Consider the following 18,124-nt stretch of genomic DNA (forward strand, 5'->3'; position numbering starts at 1 on the left):
ATAATTGTTCAAATTGCCTAAAACACGGTTGCGTGATGACGTCAGACTCCAACGCCAAGGATTTAGTGAGAGCCGTGCGGTCGGTGTGTTTTCAGTTTTAGCGGTTAACAGGGATAACAGACCTCGGTATGGTGCGACTGGCCAATCACAATCAACTATTACAGAGAGCCGTGTAATATCACATCCTTGTTACTGAAAATATTTTTTGTATTATTTAACATTTACACGGCAGAAGTTTTTGTACTGCTTATGCTTTAATAAATAAAATACCTAGGCCCATTTATATTGTGTCCGTGATTTTTATGGCTGTATCGTGTGTTTGGTTTTAACGTAAAAAGATCTGGGGAACAGAAAAATAATATTTTTGAACACATAACTCGAATTTGGCATTTATTTCATATCAACTGAACAATAATTATGAGCAGAAAGACAAATCGGTTTAAGCACTGGGTGGCAGTGTAACGTTATCGTAGATTTGCACATAGACATTCAACAAATCCATCCACAAACTTTAGTCTTGAACGAAATATAAATGACGACATAACTTATTTATCAGCTTTCAGAATAAACTCATGACATTATCTCCCTCTAAAGAAACGAATAACATCATCTGCTAACTGAGAACACAGCTTGTGGGTAACGATACAGTTCTGCTGGACTGAAGGCAGCGGAAGACACGAGTGTAAATCAATGATTCTGTCACTGGGAAGAGAAATCGAATCAGGTCAATTCTAACGCTGGCAGGTGGATTGAGAAATATATTCAAAGAAAAAAGTGAGCCAGTAAATGGTGCTTCACACTGTAAAAAACAACTGTGTCTGTGCTCACGGTGTGAAAGAAACGACTGCCAGCTGCTACAGCAAGACACATTCAAGAGACACGAACTGTGTTGGGCCATGTCTCTCACAATACATTATAGTCGTCCTTAAACATTCAATACATCCTTGTATCATTCTGATGATAGACGTTTGTATGAAATACCCATACAGTCAATTTTGTATACACACATACATTTTAAATGCGAATATGAGGATTTTATATCGTTCTGGTTTATATGTAGCAGTTTATTAAGCATATACTGTAGGCATTAAACGTGGTGTGTTATTGTCACCAAATTATCAAGCACAGTATATATATATATGGTGACATCTGTTGGTGTAAAGTCACCATTGTACCTTTTGTAGTGAAAGTGCTCTTAATTTTGATTATGAATGAAATCATTACTCAAATAAATTAATCACCTCTTGACAAATATTGCTGAGAATAATTATGCCATTAATGCAAACAGATACAAATATATGCAGAACTAAGTAACTACAAGAGGAAACAGGCAGAACATATTTATTTTATTTTGAAGTAAATACCAAAAACATGACAATAGTTTACAAGCAATGAAGCGTTTTTGATGCATGACTACTGGAAGTTTAAACGAAAGCTCTTCTCTTGTTCTTTACTGCGGTTGTCACACAACTTCGAGACCTCCTCCAATCGCCTCTGGAGTAAAACTGCACATAAAGACAGCACGTTATTTACACACATGCAACACATGACACTGCGTACTGATGATTTCATCATAAGAAATGCCTTTCATATTAAACAAGCCATGACAAAGTCACTTGATTTGCTACACGTTACTGTTAGTGTGGGGGGGCACATTCTCGAGATCTGGACAAAACTGAGGAGTGCAACGTCACTCAATATATTTGGCCATTTTACAGTCTCTTCTGTTCAATCTACTAGACTTTTAGGAGTATGCCGACATATTAACAAAACTCAAAACAAGACACCAACCCGAGTTTTGTTCCACCCACTGAAGCGAGTCCATGTGTGCATTGAGGATTTTACAGATCTGCTGAAGCTGAAACACAACAGAAATGATTCTTAGTCAAAGCACGTGACAAATAACACACAGATGTATGTATGTGCACTATGTAGCATATGTAACGCACCGGATCAGTGGTGTCAGCAGGTCCACTGGATGTGTTGAGATGTTCTATAATCTCTTTCAGATCTTGGGACATTCTCTTCAGTTGAGCATCCACGTTTTCTGCCAGCTTGTACCTGAGTAATGCAAAGGAGACGCTAAATGCAGTCCTGAAAAAGCATAGTGCATGTGGAAAATACAGAGCCTATAGGTCAGGGGTGGGCTTCTGGAGGACCACTCTCCTGTAGAGTTTAGATCCGACCCTCAACAAACATCACAAACACTTGAATGCAGGTGTGTTGGAGCTCAACTCTGCAGGATTCTCCAGCCCTGCTACAGACGGATGATAGCGTTTGTTCTTACGTTCTCTCGCGTTCCTCATCTGCGTTCTGCATGTAAATGGTTACGCTTTGCTCTTTGACAGACTCCTCTAATGGCGCAAGAAGATCCTCCAGCTCTTTCTGCTGGGACAGAATGAAGTCCAGTTCTTGATCTAACCTATCGTACAAACATGGAGAAAGTATTTGAACATAAAACACTGCACCCAAGTTTTTCCCCTACTGTTGCACTTGTGTATATGGTTGAGTGACAATAAAGGGATTTGATTTTGACATGGCTTAGTAATGTTCTTTAATGACTTATTAGTGTTACGAGTACAAAACGTACCTTCTTTGGTCCAGTTTCACTTTCTCCATATCTTTATGTAAAGCTGTGATCTAACAAAGAAAAAAACAACATGAACAGAAAAACAAACAAAAGCTGCTTGAGTGCAAAATTCAAACAGGATTATATGGAGCGATTTTAGTCTCATTAATCATTCACACATAAAACACGATGTACACTTGCGTAGCCAGTTTCACATGTATAAAACCTAATTCACGTGCACAAATTATATATGTACATTCACAAAAAAACAATTCACGTGCGTAAAATAAAATTATATTCTCATAATATATGTTTCACAAACGCTCAATACAATTCACAGACGTACAACTGTGCACAAATATTTCGAAAGTTTAAAATGTACAAGTTTATCATTGAATGTGAATGTGCAAACCGTGTCTCACGTGTGAATCGCCCTGGATTTGTGTGTGTGTATTTTGAGACTCTCTTGGCAGCGCTGTCCCTCCCACTTGAGTTGTCATCCTGTTCAGCCAATCAGATTCAACCTTACCATCCAACCAATCATAATCGTGGAGAGCACAGAAATCAAGGAGCACTAGTGTTAGCACTGAAGGCTCGTTTGTTTGTACAGCTTCGCTAATCTACTCTCTGAGCTGTGATGCTGTATTAAAACATAATACAGCCACGCAATAAATCTGTTTTTATTAACTTATTTTGGAGCAGAAAAGTATGAAACAGTGAGTGAACATGACCACTTAAAACTACACAACCAGCAGTCACTACCACTGAACTGCTAAAATCTGTCTGGGTAACAAACCGAGCCTGTTTGAGATGTGTTCATGTTTGTATGTCCATACAATGTATGTTTTAAATGAACACGGATAATAAATGACTAGTTCTTGGAAACATAGTTTTGTATGGGCGCATAGATTTGTAGCTAGCCGCCTTTTGGAAAATATCTCGCTTAAGGGGGCTGAAAAATCACTAAATTGGCAACACATGAAGTGAGTCAAACTGCGCAAAAGGTGCGCAGAGCCGTTTTCCTTGAGCCCTGTGCTCTCCGCGTTTATGATTGGTTGAATGGTAAGGATGAATCTGATTGGCTAAAGAGTACGACAACCCACGTGGGAGGGGTTGCGCTGCCAGGAGAGTCTCAAAAACACACACACACACACATCCAAGGCGATTCACACGTGAGTGACGAGTTGCACATTCACATAACACGATAAACGTGTACATTTTAAACTTTCGAAATATTTGTGCACAGTCGTATGTTTGCGAAACGTACTTTATGAGAAATTAGTTTTGTTTTACGCACGTGAATTGCTTTTTGTAAATGTATATTTATACTTTGTGCACGTAAATGAGGTTTTATTCATGTGAAACTGTTTACGCATGTGTGTATCTTGTTTTACGCGTGAATAATTAATGAGACTAAAATCGCTCCATAGGATTATTCCTAGAAAACACCATGTCAACTTTTGTTTTAACTAAAACACTGTTGACTAAGTTGCTGTTCCATCCAGCTGTGACGAGCAACATTTGACCATAAATGTCATATAGAGAATGTGAAGCTACGTCACGCCACGTTGAATATTGCGCCATCTTGGGAGGATGGCTGCTAGTGCGCTTAATGCAGTGTTTTGCTTTTCTTGTTTGATTAGGAAATATAACTATGGTAGGTCGGTCTTGCTGTGTTTAAAAACTGCAATAGCATTACGCAGAGTCGTTCAGGAAAAGCCCATGGTTCTTATGATCCTCCCAAGATGGCGGCGCCACTGCAACATGCAAAATAGGGCGTGACGTCAGCTTCATATTCTCTATAAACACTTGTGTATGTCAGTCGTTGGCTGTGTAATAACTCTTGCGATGATAGCGCTATTGTATGTGGCAGAAGGAGAACCACATCTCTACCTTCTCTCCGTTCTCCACCAGCATTCGGTCCCAGGCATTGACCTGCGTGGCCTGCTGTAGAAAGTGTCTTTCCTGGTCTTCCAGTTCAGAGCTCCACTTGTTGATCAAAGCCTCCAGCTGGGCGTATGACATCACCGGAGCAGTGCTGAACAAAAACACCACAAGCACATTAGAGAAAGCAGACGATGAACACATTTCAGGCGTGTAAAGCTGTGCACCTGGTTGTTATGGCAGCAGTAGATGTGACGGCTGGTGCGGTCGATACGGCCGTCTTCAGTCCCAGAGAAAAGCCTGTGGGAGCTCCGGTGCTTGCAGCAGCTACACACACATCAGAGAAATGATTAGAGATGAAAGAGCAGATGGCTCTTCAGTGTCAGAGAAGTAGATGGTGACCTGTGGTTATAGTAGGTGCAGTTCCTAACGGTTTCAGTGTTAGGATTGTGGAAGCGCTGGAGGCTGACGTCACAGCAGCGGCCACTGACGCCATCGATGAGCCCACTGACAGAAAGAAAGACAAGCCTCCGTCATCTCGTTCACACACGAAAATGAAGCTTGTTTTAGCGCTATGAGGAGCGTTTTTTGACACTTTGTTCTGAACTTACAGATGCATTTCAGAATACCTGACAGATTTAATTGACATTGTGTGTCTAGACGCATGTCCTCGTGCAGTTGCGTAAAGCAAGTTTCGTGTCCTTGTTTGAATGTATTTTGCACAGACTCTAGTACAGTGTTCAAGAAGAACCCAGTCGGTGTGTGTTATGAGAACATGGCTACGTGTGCTCAAGGTGACAGTCAGATTGTGTTCGTAAAGGTCAGGTCAGGTCAGAAGATGAACTCACGTGTGAATCCTGTGATGGATGTGGAGGTTATAGGAGCAGCAAACAGAGAGGACACTGGAGCTGATGAGGACAGACTGGCAGGGACAATGCTCACAGGTGCTGGGGTGGCTAAAACAAAACAGAAATTATACACAAATCTTTCTCCTTACAGTTTATGAAACAATTATAAGATGACTCGCATTGGTTACATGCCTGAAGCTTTCAAAGTTCCAAAGTTAAGAGCAGGTGCGGAGGCTATGGAGGCAGGAGTAGAAGCTCCGAGAGTGAAACCTTGACATTGGAATGAACACAAATGATGAAACCATTTTTGTTTGCTTTGGCTATGTGCTGATAGGTGGCTTTAGAGGAAGTGAGATGGTAAACTGCCAAATCGCTGTTGTCCTTCTGAAACCTTGCATCTCCAAATGTGGTGATTTTTATTAAATCATTATTATTAGTCACTCTTTATGTTTATCTAACCAATGAAAAGTGTTAAAAAGTGCTTGTCAACAAAAGTCCAATGTTTTTTTTTACATTTTCTGAAAAACAGTCAAATTGGACACCCGAGGTTTCGGAAGGACCGCGACAAAATGATTTGTTTATGATTGGATATCTTTGATTTACTTTCTGCTACGGAATGATTTTCTAGAATACAGAACCCTGCACACTACAAGTGGTGGAAAGTTTGTGGCTATGAATTAAAAATGTACATCCTTACTAATGTGCCACCACCTTAAGGTCAGTTTATGGTTCTGCGTAGGACCTACGCTTAGCCTACGGCGTAGCCTACACAGAGCCGCGTACCCTGTGCATACCCTACGCCGTAGCCTGACGCGCACCTCTCCAAAAATGTAACAACGCGTCAACTCAACGCTGACCCTACGCGGACCCCAAGCGCTGTGATTGGTCGGTTTGGCACCATCGTACTTCCTTCTATGCATTTCTGGCGTCTTCTTCTCTGGCGTCTTCTTCTCTGGCGTCTTCTTCTCTGGCGTCTTCTTCTCTGGCGTCTTCTTCTCTGGCGTCTTCTTCTCTGGCGTCTTCTTCTCTGGCGTCTTCTTCTCTGGCGTCTTCTTCTCTGGCGTCTTCTTCTCTGGCGTCTTCTTCCGGCAAGTTCAGAGTCCACAAAAGAACAACATGGCGAGCATCGACATCTCTGGTTTCTAGCTTTTTGTTTAAGTGATTTAATTAAAAGTAACTGTTTTTCTACTTCGATCAGCTCCAACTCCGTTAAGATGCGATCAGCTTCCATCGCTTGCAAACACTAGCATACACACAAAACATCGGCGAAGAAGAGCAACCCGGGAAAACACAAAAAGCCAACTAGCGTTTCGGCGGTGTAATTGCAGTACGACGCATACTCTCAACGCAGAACCATAAATGTTCACGACGGCGTCGTCTACGTACGTAGGCTACGCCGTAGGTCCTACGCACGACTATAACTTAAGCTTTATTTTAAGTGAGACTGTGGTGACATTCACTTTGAAACGTGATCAGTAAAACAGGCCGAGGCTTAAGTTCAGTTAAACCGAGAGCAATGAATTAAACCTACTAGTACTACTAGTCTGAACAATGAAAAACACAATCAACAATGTGCAGAATTCCCTGCGCATGGGCGGGCCTAACCTGTTGATCTCACATTGGTCAGCAGTTCTGTGTAACGGAGTTCACATCGCCTCCTGGTTGTTATATGTTCAAACCACTAAAGTCCACTTTTGTTTGTGTGGTGTTACTGTGCGTTCCTACTAAAGTAAGTGATGTTATTTAGCAACAATATTAATGTGTTTCTAAGTGAGTTAACATTTAGATCGGTTTCCTTTACCATATCAGACATTTACATGACAATACACGTAATTGATACATGTATCAAGAAGCAATACGTTATTCAGAGTGTTTGTACATCCATATGAATATATAGCTTTCATTATTTGTCAAGGAGAGAGTTATTTAATCCTTAATTGTATATTCGCGTTATGAAGAGCGGGTTTGAGTAATGAGCATATGCGCGTGTTACCTGACACCGCTAGCCACCTGCAGCAGCGGGAAACTCACTCCACCAATATTGTTGTATTGAGGTCATATTGTCTGCAAAATATACTTGTCGTATACTGTTGCAAGTTTAAATTTTCATGGTTACATTTAATTGTTTATAATTAATAGCGACACTGTTTGCCACTCTGTATCTGCATTATATCTGTATTCATTATAATTTCCTGTTTTCTATAGAAAAGCACATGCACATCACTGACTGTTCAAATAAATACCTGGATTCTACAATCTCACTCTGGACTAGTTGCAGTTCTTTCTAACAGAAGAATTAGGCCAGTTGATGCCCAACGACCCAAAACATCCCAGAAACAATGTGCATCAGTCTTATTTTAGTACACTAGCAAATGAGTGACCTCAATGCTACAAGACATAAACTAAAAAAGCCACAAAACTCCCGTTTGGATTTCTTGGGTGTACAGATGCTTGTTTTACCTGTGGACTGCCCCCCCAGTGAGAGGGCAGGGGTGGGCTGGGCAGGGGCAGCTGAAGTAGCCTGAATTTTAGGTGTTCCAAAGCTGAATCCTCCCGTGGGTGGCTGGGTCATCTGAGTGGTCATTTGAGTGTTGAGACCTCCAAGAGCGAAGCCAGCAGTGGAAGCCCCCAGAGTAGCACCTGTGCTTGCAGGCAGAGATGCTGAGGGTGTGCTGAGTTTTGGAAGAGTCGCACTAGATGCAAGAAGACAATAGAACAGTTATCACACCAAACCCTGCTGATCCATGCAAACACTTGCTTAATTTACTATAGTAAACAAACTTGCTTTAAGTAACGCCAGCAATCTCACCCAAAAGAAAAGCCTCCACTAGGGGTGCTGCTTTGGGTCTGGCCTCCAAAGCTAAATCCACCTTGAGCGCTGCCATTATTCTGCATTGGCTGTGCAATCTGGGATGGCTGGTTTCCGAAACCTTGTGTCTGAGTCTGAGGCTGGCTGGTCCCAAAAGAGAATCCTCCTCCTCCTCCTGCAGGAGCGCTGGTCTGCAGACTGAAGCCTGTGGAGGCTGGTGCTCCTGCTGGTGCTGGGGTACCAAAGGAAAAGCCCCCAGTGCCTGTTTGTGTAAAGTTAAACGCCATAGTGCTGCAACACAAATGAAATGTTAACGTTACATAACCGTTTGAAGATTTTAACATCACCGGCGTTTCCAACAGTCGACAAGTAAAGTAAAGTAAACATGCATGTTTATTGAGTCTTTATTGGGGACAACGAATGTGACACATTGCCATCAGGTTCGCGGGGACAATGGCTGTGTCTCTAGCGTAGACCGCATTTTTGTCCAGTCAACTCGCCATCTCAGACTATGATAAGTTACCTAGAATGCTGTCTACGTAGACTGCTCGCGAGGTTTCGAGACACCGCTAATGTTTTCGATATCGAGCTGGCCTTATTCTTACACATTCAGTAGAAATCAGAGCATCCTTTCTGTTGATTATCAGCTATTGTGAGTATTATTAGCAGGTCTTCAACCCAGTACACGATATTAAACAGTTTTGAATTCAGTGTGGCTAACTGACAGTTCACTGAATGCCGTTTTCTTCACGCTCGAGTCCGCCACGCAAGTTACTATAAAACAAAACAGCAAATACTACATGAAGTCATATAATGACTAGTAAACATATCATACCTTAATTACATTCCAAACTTACGGATTGAAAACAGCTTCCGCGCGCGCAGCACTGCGTCACATGCGCTGATGAGGACCCTTGCATCAGGTGTCTGAAACACTGCCTTAGCAATAGCGGCATTATTATATTGCCTCCTTATTTTACATAAATTTGATCTTAAATTGTATAATAATCCTAAAATGAACAAAAAATATGTGCGTAGAATTTACAATGAAGTTTTATCGTCTGTGAAATCAATGAATATAAGTAAATGCATTTATTCATATTTTCTAGACATCAACCGTTTGTGTATGTATTTATATATTTAGCCACTCGTCTATATTACAGCGTTAAATAACAAGGAATGAAGAATACCCATAAATATACTGTGTCTATTAATGATTTTCGCTCTTGTGGGTATTTGAGAAAGAATTAAGATCAGGCATCCATCGCGGCACTGGGCGTTTGAGCTGTACGGGTCCGCCATATTGGGAAGGGCAAAGTGACAGCGACTCATCGAGGGCAGTATCACTCCACACAAAGATGTATATTTGTCACTGTTTGCCTAATCCCGGTGTGTTGTTAATTTTAGAAGCTCTTGCTGTGGACGATCACATTAAGTTCACCTTTCATCTGTTCGTCTACTTCTATGTTAGCGGTATCAACATAAAATACAGGAACCGCATCTTTATTTTTCCTCACCCTATAAAAGAAAATTGCTACGATCCTAAATTTTCATCTTAGTTTGGCTCACTTTGATAATTCAACATTTCAAAACGAACTAAAATGTAATAATAAAAGAACAGATGTTTCACCCATAAAAAAAACTTTGTTGAAGCAACATTTCACGTCCTATAAATGATGTGTATGTTATGAGAAATTGTGCTTTTGCTTAGATGAAACATTGTGTGGACAGTGGGTCACCTTTCTTGTATCACGGATTCTATAAAACACTAAAGAGAACATTAAAAACAAATTAAATGGAACCTTACTTTGCCCACAAAGTTTTGGAGGAAGCAGATTGATCTCCAGGACACCTGCAGGAGCAAAACTTTGATACTAAACATCACTGGGGGAATCACTTTTCCTTTAAGTTGTGACATACACTACCGGTCAAAAAAGTTAAGGATCGACTTGCATCTTGATAAAATGCCAAGTGTATGATTTTGCAAATTCTAGGCAAAAGGTGACTGATTTGAAGATGATCAAATATACAGTAACATAGAGTTCATTTATTTTGGATGCTTTTAGTTACAACATAATTCCCACAGTTACAGTATTATTCCATGGCTTTGATGAAGTTAAGTTACCATTATTTTAAAATGTGAAAAAATGTATAAACAAAGAATCAGTAAGTGATCCTAAACGTTTGACCGGTAGTGTATATAACAGCGTCATGTACTATAAAGTAGAGTGTACTTTTAGAAATAGCTGACCAAATGATTTGTTTTTCAAGTTCTCTTTTACTAATCTGCCAAGATAAAATAAACACATGTTTACAATTGAATGAATTGTTTCAAAGATGAATAAACAACAGCTAATTCGATTTCTATAGTTAAGCAGCCCATGAACTGTGAAGAACAGAGATTTTCATATTCAGTTTTTGTTTTGTCCATAAATTTTATAACGGGAAGAGAAAAGCATCATTCTTACACAGCAGATATATTAATAATATTGTAAGACGTAGAACAAACACATGATGCGGGACGATGAAACCGTGAACATTTTTGTTTCTGTTAAGATGGCTTTTATTCATCTCAGTAGGCTAATGTCTGCTTTATTTATGTAAAACCTATTGTTATTCTTTAGCAAAGGATAACAGAGTGTGAGAACATTCATGTGTCTAACTATCACATTTGTATACTTTCCTTGAACACGTAACATTTTGTGTTATCATACGGATGCTGTTCATTGGTCAGAGTGAGATGTTGACCTCACTACGGCTGCCATCACCGTCAGTGGTGCTGTCATTGCCATCAGAGAGAAACCCGCTGGCAGACTGACGTGTCCTGCACTCCAGAGCGGTGAGGCGCTGCTTCAGCTTCTGTTGAGTGGCCGTGTACTCGGCCAGTAAGCGAGCGAAGCGAGTCTGTAGCGTTTCCAGACCGGCCTCCAACCTCTGCGCTTTCTCCTCTACCCTTTCTTCTCCCATCCCGGCAGCTCCCAACTCCTCCAGCAGGCCTTCTTTCAGTAGAATCTGCCTCCCTCTCTCCTCCAGCGCCTTCTTAGCGTCGGGGTACTCCATCACGGCCTCCATCAGGTCGTCCTTTGACAAGCAGAAGAGGTCGGAGTAGCCGATGCTGCGGATGTTCGCCGTGCGGCGGTTGCCCATTTTGCTTCCCTTGATGTTGAGGATGCTGATCTCCCCGAAGCAGCTGCCGCCCGTCAGCTGAGCGAACTGGTTCACCCCGTCATCGGCCACCACGGCGAGACGGCCCTCTTTGATGATGTACATCTCTTTCCCGATGTCTCCTTTTCTGCAGATGTAGTCGCCGGGACTGAAAACCTGCGGCCGCAGCTTGAGAACCAGTTCCACCAGCAGTCCCGCCTCGCAGTCCTGGAAGATGCGGACCTTCTTCAGCGTTTCCAGGTGCACGTTGATGGCGATCTCGGCCCGCAGTTTGTTGGGCAGGCTCTTCAGAACATCCTGCTCGTCCAGCGATTTCTTATTGGTCCACAAGTAGTCGAACCACTTGATGACGCGAGCCTCCAGCTCTTTGCTGACCTTGCGAAACTGCATGTAGTGTTTTATGGCGTCCATGCGAGCTTGAAACTCGGCTCTGGTGGCGTTCATGTTGGAAATCATGGATCCCACGTTACCCACGATGGTGGCGAAGATGAGCACGCCAACGAGGAAGTCAAAAACCACAAACAGGTACTCCTCGTCGCGCACGGGGGCCGGCATTTCCCCGATGGTGGTCAGCGTGAGGGTGGACCAGTAGAGGCAGTAGACGTATCCTCGGCTCAGCGTCCCAAACTCGGGGTCCGACGTGTTCGGGTAGACCCACTGGTCCGAGCCGAACCCCAGAGACTTGGAGATGGCGAAGTAGATGCAGGCGTTCCAGTGAATGATGACCAGGATGTAGAGCACCAGGTTGCAGATGCGGAAGACGTTGGGGCAGCTGGTGCGCGTCTCCGTGCGGTCGAAGAACTCAAAGAGGCGAGAGAAGCGCATCAGTCGATTGAAGCGCAGCTCGGGCACGTGAATGCCTGTGGCGATGTAGGCGAGGTCTGTGGGGAGTATGGAGAGCACGTCCAGCTTGAACTGGAACGTGTGAAAGTAGCTTTCTCTTAACTTGGTAAGGTCCTTCACCGGCAGACCCTGCTCCAGAAAACCTACAGGACAGGCGGACAAATAAAGCCACATCATCTAACCACTACCGCCGAGGCTTTCAGAGGCCTTTATACAAAAAAAAGAGATCACTGCAAAATGATTTTTCTGAATGTACTATTTCTAGAAGAAAAAAAAAGATCATTGTTGTTTCCTTCTGTGAACTAATGACAACATTTTTCCCAAATTACAAATGAAAATATTGAAATATTCAAACGTTAAATCAAACTGGTTAAAAATAATGTTTGCAGATCTTGAATCAAATGCGAGTCATTCTACAGAAGTGGTGCAGAATACTGTCGCTCCACACACATGTTTTGTTGTATGTAATAACTTCACATACAGTATATTTAAATATATATATATATATATATACAGTATGTCCTATATCATCTCTATATTGAGACCAGTTTGTCAGGATGAGTGATAATATATCTGCTCAATCGGTCAAAGGAATGACGTTGACTATAGAAGAGAGAGCGGTTGAGTTATTTGTTTCATGCTGTGGTGAGCATTTTTTAAAGTTGAGTTGATTATCGAAGAAATGACTTATACTACCAGTGACAATGAAAGGTCAGAATAATGTGCCTCGTCAAGTTCTTATTAAAATGGGTTTTCTGCTCCTTTAGATTGTTTCTCAAGAATTTCTTTAGATAGGAAAATTGCTGTCCACCATTTTTTTGTCAATACCGAAACACAATACTTTGTCACACCCCGAACCATGTGACCATCCAGACAGATTAAACCGTCTTCTCACCCTGGATCACATGGTGAGTAAATAACCTTTAACATTTAAGAAAAATTGTCATTTCCAAACTACTTGCTAAAGCCTACTTGAAAAAAACCTAAATGTAATTTTAGAGAAAAAATGTGTTTTACATGATTTGATTATTTTCAGGTCCATGATGTGTGAACTTTACTGTTCTTCAGTGGTGTAAAGTATTGGAGTAAATGTACTTGGTTACTTTACTTAAGTATCTTTTTGGCTACTTTGTAGTTGTACTGAGTATTAAAGATATTAGCAACTTTTACTCTCTACTTAACTACATTTTTGAACAAGTATATGTACTCTTTACTCCACTACATTTGTAATGACTAATGCAGTTACACATTACATTTTGCATGACACCTATCTTATAATTAATATTGCCATTTACAGGGTAATGAAGGTACTACAATCTTGTGGATTTTGCCATAACTTACAAAAACTTGTCAACATGGCTTCTTTATATGAATATGAGTGCAGTATCAGGTAGATGTCAATCGCTGGCGGTTTATACACGGTTAGCCCTTACCCGCTATTTCTACAGTAATATATTGGCAACACTGTTGCCAGCTAGTTACTGTAGGTCACACATCTACAAAAGCTCTTGTTTTTAAAACTAACTCTTCCTAAATGTGCTCTAAACATGTTTGCTCAAAATTTGACCATGTGGTGGGACTATTGCCATGAAGTGATGTAAACCAGTAAAAAGAATGTGTAGTATTTCAATTTTCAAAAGTGCTCTCACACTATATAGACAAAATATTAACCTATAGAATGAGTCGGACACAGAGAAATGAACAATCCACATATGAATCTCAACAATGGTGACAATCAACTGAACAGCTTCATGCTGCAATGCATGCTGGGTACATAGTACAAAACTCATTCATGATTGTTTGTCATCATTGATGAGGTTTGTATGTCAAGTGTCTAACTGTGTCTCAATTGCAAAGAAAGATTTTCTGACAGAGATCTTTCCATTATAACATGTAATCACTTTACCAAACATATCTTAATAAATCTTAAATGCTATATTATTATTATTTAATGATTGTATTCTTTCAGATGTATCTTCAGTTACTAAGCAAACATAAAGTTGCGGTTCCTGTAAAGTCCCTTTCAGTGTTATTGTATAAGTGTACATTTTAAAGCTACAAGAAAGTCAAAGAGTGCAACCAAAGCAAACACTGATCGCCATAATGGTGACTTAAAACATAATTGAACCACTATGAACTCGAGTTCAATCTCAATAAGATCTTACACAGATGACAGAAATAAAGTGAAAGTGGTGTCTGTAATATGTGAAGATGTTATTGATGTTTGTGTTTAATTCTCCTCTGGTGAAATCTTGACAGATTTATTGTGTTCATCTGTTATTTACACTTGTTCATCTAAGACTGTGTGACTTAAGTGCGTTAATAGATTCTTTAATAATGTATCTTCAAACAGCCATTGCAGTAGTTTACTGTAAAACACCTACAGTAACTAGCAGGCAACAGTGTTGACAGTATATTACTGTAGAAATGGCAGATAAGAGCTAACAGTGTATGTGAAATGAGGACATGACTGCAGCTGGCCATGAGGCCCAAACCAGCATGTCCAGTGCAAAAAGGCTTTGACTTTTTAATTCTACTTAACATTATTTTATTTATCTGTTATATTGAAGAGACCTTTTTGAAGGACTTTGGTTTACTTTTGAGCACTTGAGCTTAAATGAGGTGTTTGTAATGACGTAGGTTATGGTGTCGGCCATGATTTGTTGCAATTTTGAGGTGTTCAGTCTTATTATGATTTAAGAAAATAAATGCGATTGCTCTCCTCACGTATCTTCTGTTTCTAGTTTTTCACTGACGTGTCTCTTAAGTGTTGAGGACTAGTGCTTCTTTGAGCCTACATTCAGTATGAGTAAAATACTCAAGTACTGTTCAAATCAGATACTCGAAGACTTTTACTGAAGTCGTTTTGGAATTGGTGACTTGTAACTTGTAATGGAGTCATTTTCACTGCAAGGTATCTGTACTTTTACTTGAGTATGGTTTTCAGGTACTCTTTACACCTCTGCTGTTCTTACGTTTTAAGAAAAGGGTTGAATGGTCAACACCAAACCGATTTCTGTCACAACAGCCATGCCGTCCAAATATGTCATGAACAATCACGGAAGTACTGAAACCTTTTCTTTTATCTGTATAAAACAATACCATGATTTTGAATGATATCACATAGAAACAAAACATCTTTCAATGGAAGACTTTCAACCTCGCAAAGGTGAATTCGCAGCACTTGTGTAGAATGACACACACTGTATATGCTGGAGGATCCTCACCTGTCCTCAGTCGAACACAGATGTCCAATATATATATGACATCAGAGAGATAATCCAAAACCAGCCACAGAATAAAGTTTCTGCTCTGAAGCTCATCAAAGCACGCTCTGTGTTTGAGATAGAAATAATGAAAGAGGCATTAACATGAATCAGCATGAAAATAAAAGACCCCATCACACGCACACACGCACGCACGCGCACGTCATTTGGTTACTAATGGAGGAACAGATGCCTTCATTACAGGCCAAGCATTCAATCCACCTTCTTCAACCTTCATTTCTTGCAACATTTGCTTACAGGTTCAGAATTCATTTCAGGATCTCCGGATATTTGATGTAGAATATTTTCAACTTGGCTTGAAATGTCTTTTAAAAGGAAGAATGAAGTCTTACCGAGCCACCACAAAGCACCAGTTGTATAACACCGCTGAGGCGATGACAAACAGCCAACGATAGTACAGATCATCAGCAGGTGCCAGAAGAAAAACATCCCACTTCTTCCTGATCACACAAACAACCAAACAAACACTCGTGTTCCTGCATTTTCACACACAGAGAGGATGATGATGATGATGCGAGAAATAAACTCACTTGATTTTGAAGCTGTTGTTTCCATCATGCGCGTCAGGTCTGTTGATGCTTATTCGACTGGGAGCGATTTGAAGTTCAGGTCCTCGGAAACGCTCCAAGAATGAGTCCGGCCGCTCCTGTTCCTCCTGAAGACTCTTATGAGCCCAGTCTCTGAGCGTCACCACCATACTCACCAACCTTACTCCCCAAAACAAATGCTTCTCATTCAAACCTGCCATTTCAAATGCTACACAGCACATGCATGACATTCAAACTTACTTTCAACTCCAACAAACCAAATGCCACATTTTATTCTGAACCTCACCGTGCGGAGATGATTCAGATGGGAATCAATCCTGTGAAATCTTGTCCCAGTTTATAAACATGATTTGAATGTATTGTGTCCATTGAGGTGTCACCTGGAGAGCGCTCCTCGACCCCTGAAGGAGTTCTGTGAGGTGAGTCTGCAGGGATCCAGCGTGGCCATTCGCTGTAGCTCTGAAGATGTGTCATCACATACGGACTGACCGCTGGAGAGACAGCGCGAGCGCATCAGAGCCCATTCAAGCGTAACGCATCCACTGAAACGTTCACAAGATCTCACCGGCTGAGAGTGCTGTCTGCCGGCTCGGACTCGTCTTCCACAGACGTCTTGACAGAAAGTCTGTGAGCTGATAAATCCATGCTCTCCACCGACACCTGACCCGCCATCCTGTAACACACCACTACACCCACAAAATCTGTGAAGAGAGTCCGCGTGTAAAACATCTCCATGAGATCAGTTCAGCACGCTCTTGTTGCGATGATGAAGGTCAAGAAGGACAGCGGGCAGATTTCACATCAGTGATCAACTAGACATTCAGCTCATTGACGTACAACATTGACACGTGATCACGAACGAGGAGGCAAGACGCTGTCTGTTTTTTGTAATTAGATGTGAAATTTCTTGAATTATACGAAGTGCTGTCTGGAAGAGAAGATGTGTTCACTCACCTGTGTGTTTTCTTCTCACCTTCTTCAAGTGGCCTGTGGATGAATTCTTCAGCAGATGAGATATGGCCACTGTCGCTCGTTCTCTCTTGCTGTGACTGAAGTGAACAGTTGATGTATTTCAGAGAGCTGTGATGTGAACGGCGCTGGTCTGGAGTGATTGAAGAGACAATGAGAGTCGGGCAGATATATTAGCATATGACACTCCAGACATCACAGAGCACTCCACCTCTCCTCATCATCCATGTGTTTATCTGTCAGGATATCAGTCATTCACATGTGTGTGCGTGTGCTTTTATACATGCGGGCTGATTGTTATTCCAGCAGACAGGGCTGGACTGGGAAAAAAATCGGCCCACATCGGCCTTCAAACATTTCTGTCGACGGAGGGGGGGGGTGGTGGTTGGTTGTGCATGGTTAAATCTGTCGACGGGGAGGTGGGTGGAACGCATACGTGTCTTTTGCATTCACGTTGCATGCATTCACATTTATAATACGTCCGTCGAAGCGGCCAAAGCGTCCGGCCCGGAATGCCAGATGGCCAGTCCGCCCCTGCCAGCAGATGTTCATGTGTCTGAAGAGCACCGACACACACACACGCACAAATGTTACACTCAGTATTTTTGTGTTGTTTTCCAGTACAAACATCTAAACATTCTTAAGCCAAAGTAAATTTACATGAAAAGTGAATTATTTAACAAAGTCTTGTCTTCTCCAAAAGAAAAATGCTCAAAAAATCTGCCAGTGGGGAAAGAAAATATGAATTCATTAAATATGAAATAATATGAAATATTCATAATGTGATATTCCCCCCATGCACTTCAAACTGTTTTACTTTAACGGAATGTTAGAATATTGTATATTTTTGAATAAAAGATCAAAAGGAGAAACAATGCAGATTTATTTTACAGCCTTCTTTGCTCATATTAACCAAGGGTGCTAATAATAGTGGAGGGCACTGTAGTTCATTATATTTCATGAATATACTTTCATTTTCATTTACTGTAAACCTTTTCGTGTAAACTATTTTGAAAGCATTGAACTTTAAATTTAGAAATGTTTGTCCAATCTATTAAAAATGTATTGTGTCCATGTGTCCAAATTCCTGTATATCGATTAAAAATGTAAAGTTGTTGAAGGTGCTTTGAGTAAACGCATCTGTCATATAAAATCTTAAATATAACTGCAATAATGCAAAAAATGAACAGTACAGTAATGCA

The 18,124-nt window shown here is 41.1% G+C and overlaps 2 protein-coding genes across 5 annotated transcripts; both read right to left on the reverse strand.

Moving 5' to 3' along the window:
- Positions 1-1,325: 1,325 nt before the first annotated feature.
- Positions 1,326-9,039, reverse strand: nup62l (nucleoporin 62 like). 3 transcript variants are annotated; one of them, XM_057348830.1, is made up of 13 exons: positions 8,946-9,039; positions 8,111-8,401; positions 7,762-7,994; positions 5,494-5,571; positions 5,302-5,409; positions 4,856-4,960; positions 4,681-4,780; positions 4,463-4,607; positions 2,591-2,640; positions 2,288-2,422; positions 1,950-2,061; positions 1,792-1,858; positions 1,326-1,505 (listed from the first exon to the last, which is right to left on the reverse strand). In XM_057348830.1, the coding sequence occupies exons 2-13, from the start codon at positions 8,395-8,397 to the stop codon at positions 1,414-1,416; spliced, it is 1,512 nt and encodes a 503-aa protein (XP_057204813.1). In that variant the 5' UTR covers positions 8,398-8,401; positions 8,946-9,039; the 3' UTR covers positions 1,326-1,413. The 3 variants fall into 3 exon arrangements, with proteins under 3 accessions (XP_057204813.1, XP_057204814.1, XP_057204815.1); XM_057348831.1 differs by having other exon boundaries at positions 8,968-9,028; XM_057348832.1 differs by lacking the exon at positions 5,494-5,571.
- Positions 9,040-10,471: 1,432 nt separating this feature from the next.
- cnga2a (cyclic nucleotide gated channel subunit alpha 2a) lies at positions 10,472-17,242 on the reverse strand. Of its 2 annotated transcripts, XM_057348825.1 has the most exons (7): positions 16,908-17,242; positions 16,519-16,639; positions 16,334-16,444; positions 15,936-16,112; positions 15,738-15,845; positions 15,346-15,452; positions 10,472-12,261 (listed from the first exon to the last, which is right to left on the reverse strand). In XM_057348825.1, the coding sequence occupies exons 2-7, from the start codon at positions 16,623-16,625 to the stop codon at positions 10,841-10,843; spliced, it is 2,031 nt and encodes a 676-aa protein (XP_057204808.1). In that variant the 5' UTR covers positions 16,626-16,639; positions 16,908-17,242; the 3' UTR covers positions 10,472-10,840. The 2 variants fall into 2 exon arrangements, with proteins under 2 accessions (XP_057204808.1, XP_057204807.1); XM_057348824.1 differs by having other exon boundaries at positions 16,519-17,242.
- Positions 17,243-18,124: the final 882 nt, after the last annotated feature.

This window comes from Triplophysa rosa, linkage group LG13 (genome assembly GCF_024868665.1).
Source record: "Triplophysa rosa linkage group LG13, Trosa_1v2, whole genome shotgun sequence".
NCBI lineage: Eukaryota > Metazoa > Chordata > Actinopteri > Cypriniformes > Nemacheilidae > Triplophysa > Triplophysa rosa.

Excerpts from the sequence above, each read along its gene's own strand:
- cnga2a (XM_057348824.1), bottom strand. The coding sequence starts at position 16,688 with ATGGAGATGTTTTACACGCGGACTCTCTTCACAGATTTTGTGGGTGTA. Across the intron at positions 16,113-16,333 it reads GGTCGAGGAGCGCTCTCCAG|GTTGGTGAGTATGGTGGTGA; the intron begins GTGACACCTCAA and ends TTGGGGAGTAAG. Across the intron at positions 12,262-15,345 it reads CTGTGTTCGACTGAGGACAG|GTTTTCTGGAGCAGGGTCTG; the intron begins GTGAGGATCCTC and ends CCTGTCCTGTAG.
- nup62l (XM_057348830.1), bottom strand. The coding sequence starts at position 8,397 with ATGGCGTTTAACTTTACACAAACAGGCACTGGGGGCTTTTCCTTTGGT. Across the intron at positions 5,410-5,493 it reads TGGAACTTTGAAAGCTTCAG|CCACCCCAGCACCTGTGAGC; the intron begins GCATGTAACCAA and ends GTTTTGTTTTAG. Across the intron at positions 4,781-4,855 it reads TGCACCTACTATAACCACAG|CTGCTGCAAGCACCGGAGCT; the intron begins GTCACCATCTAC and ends ATGTGTGTGTAG.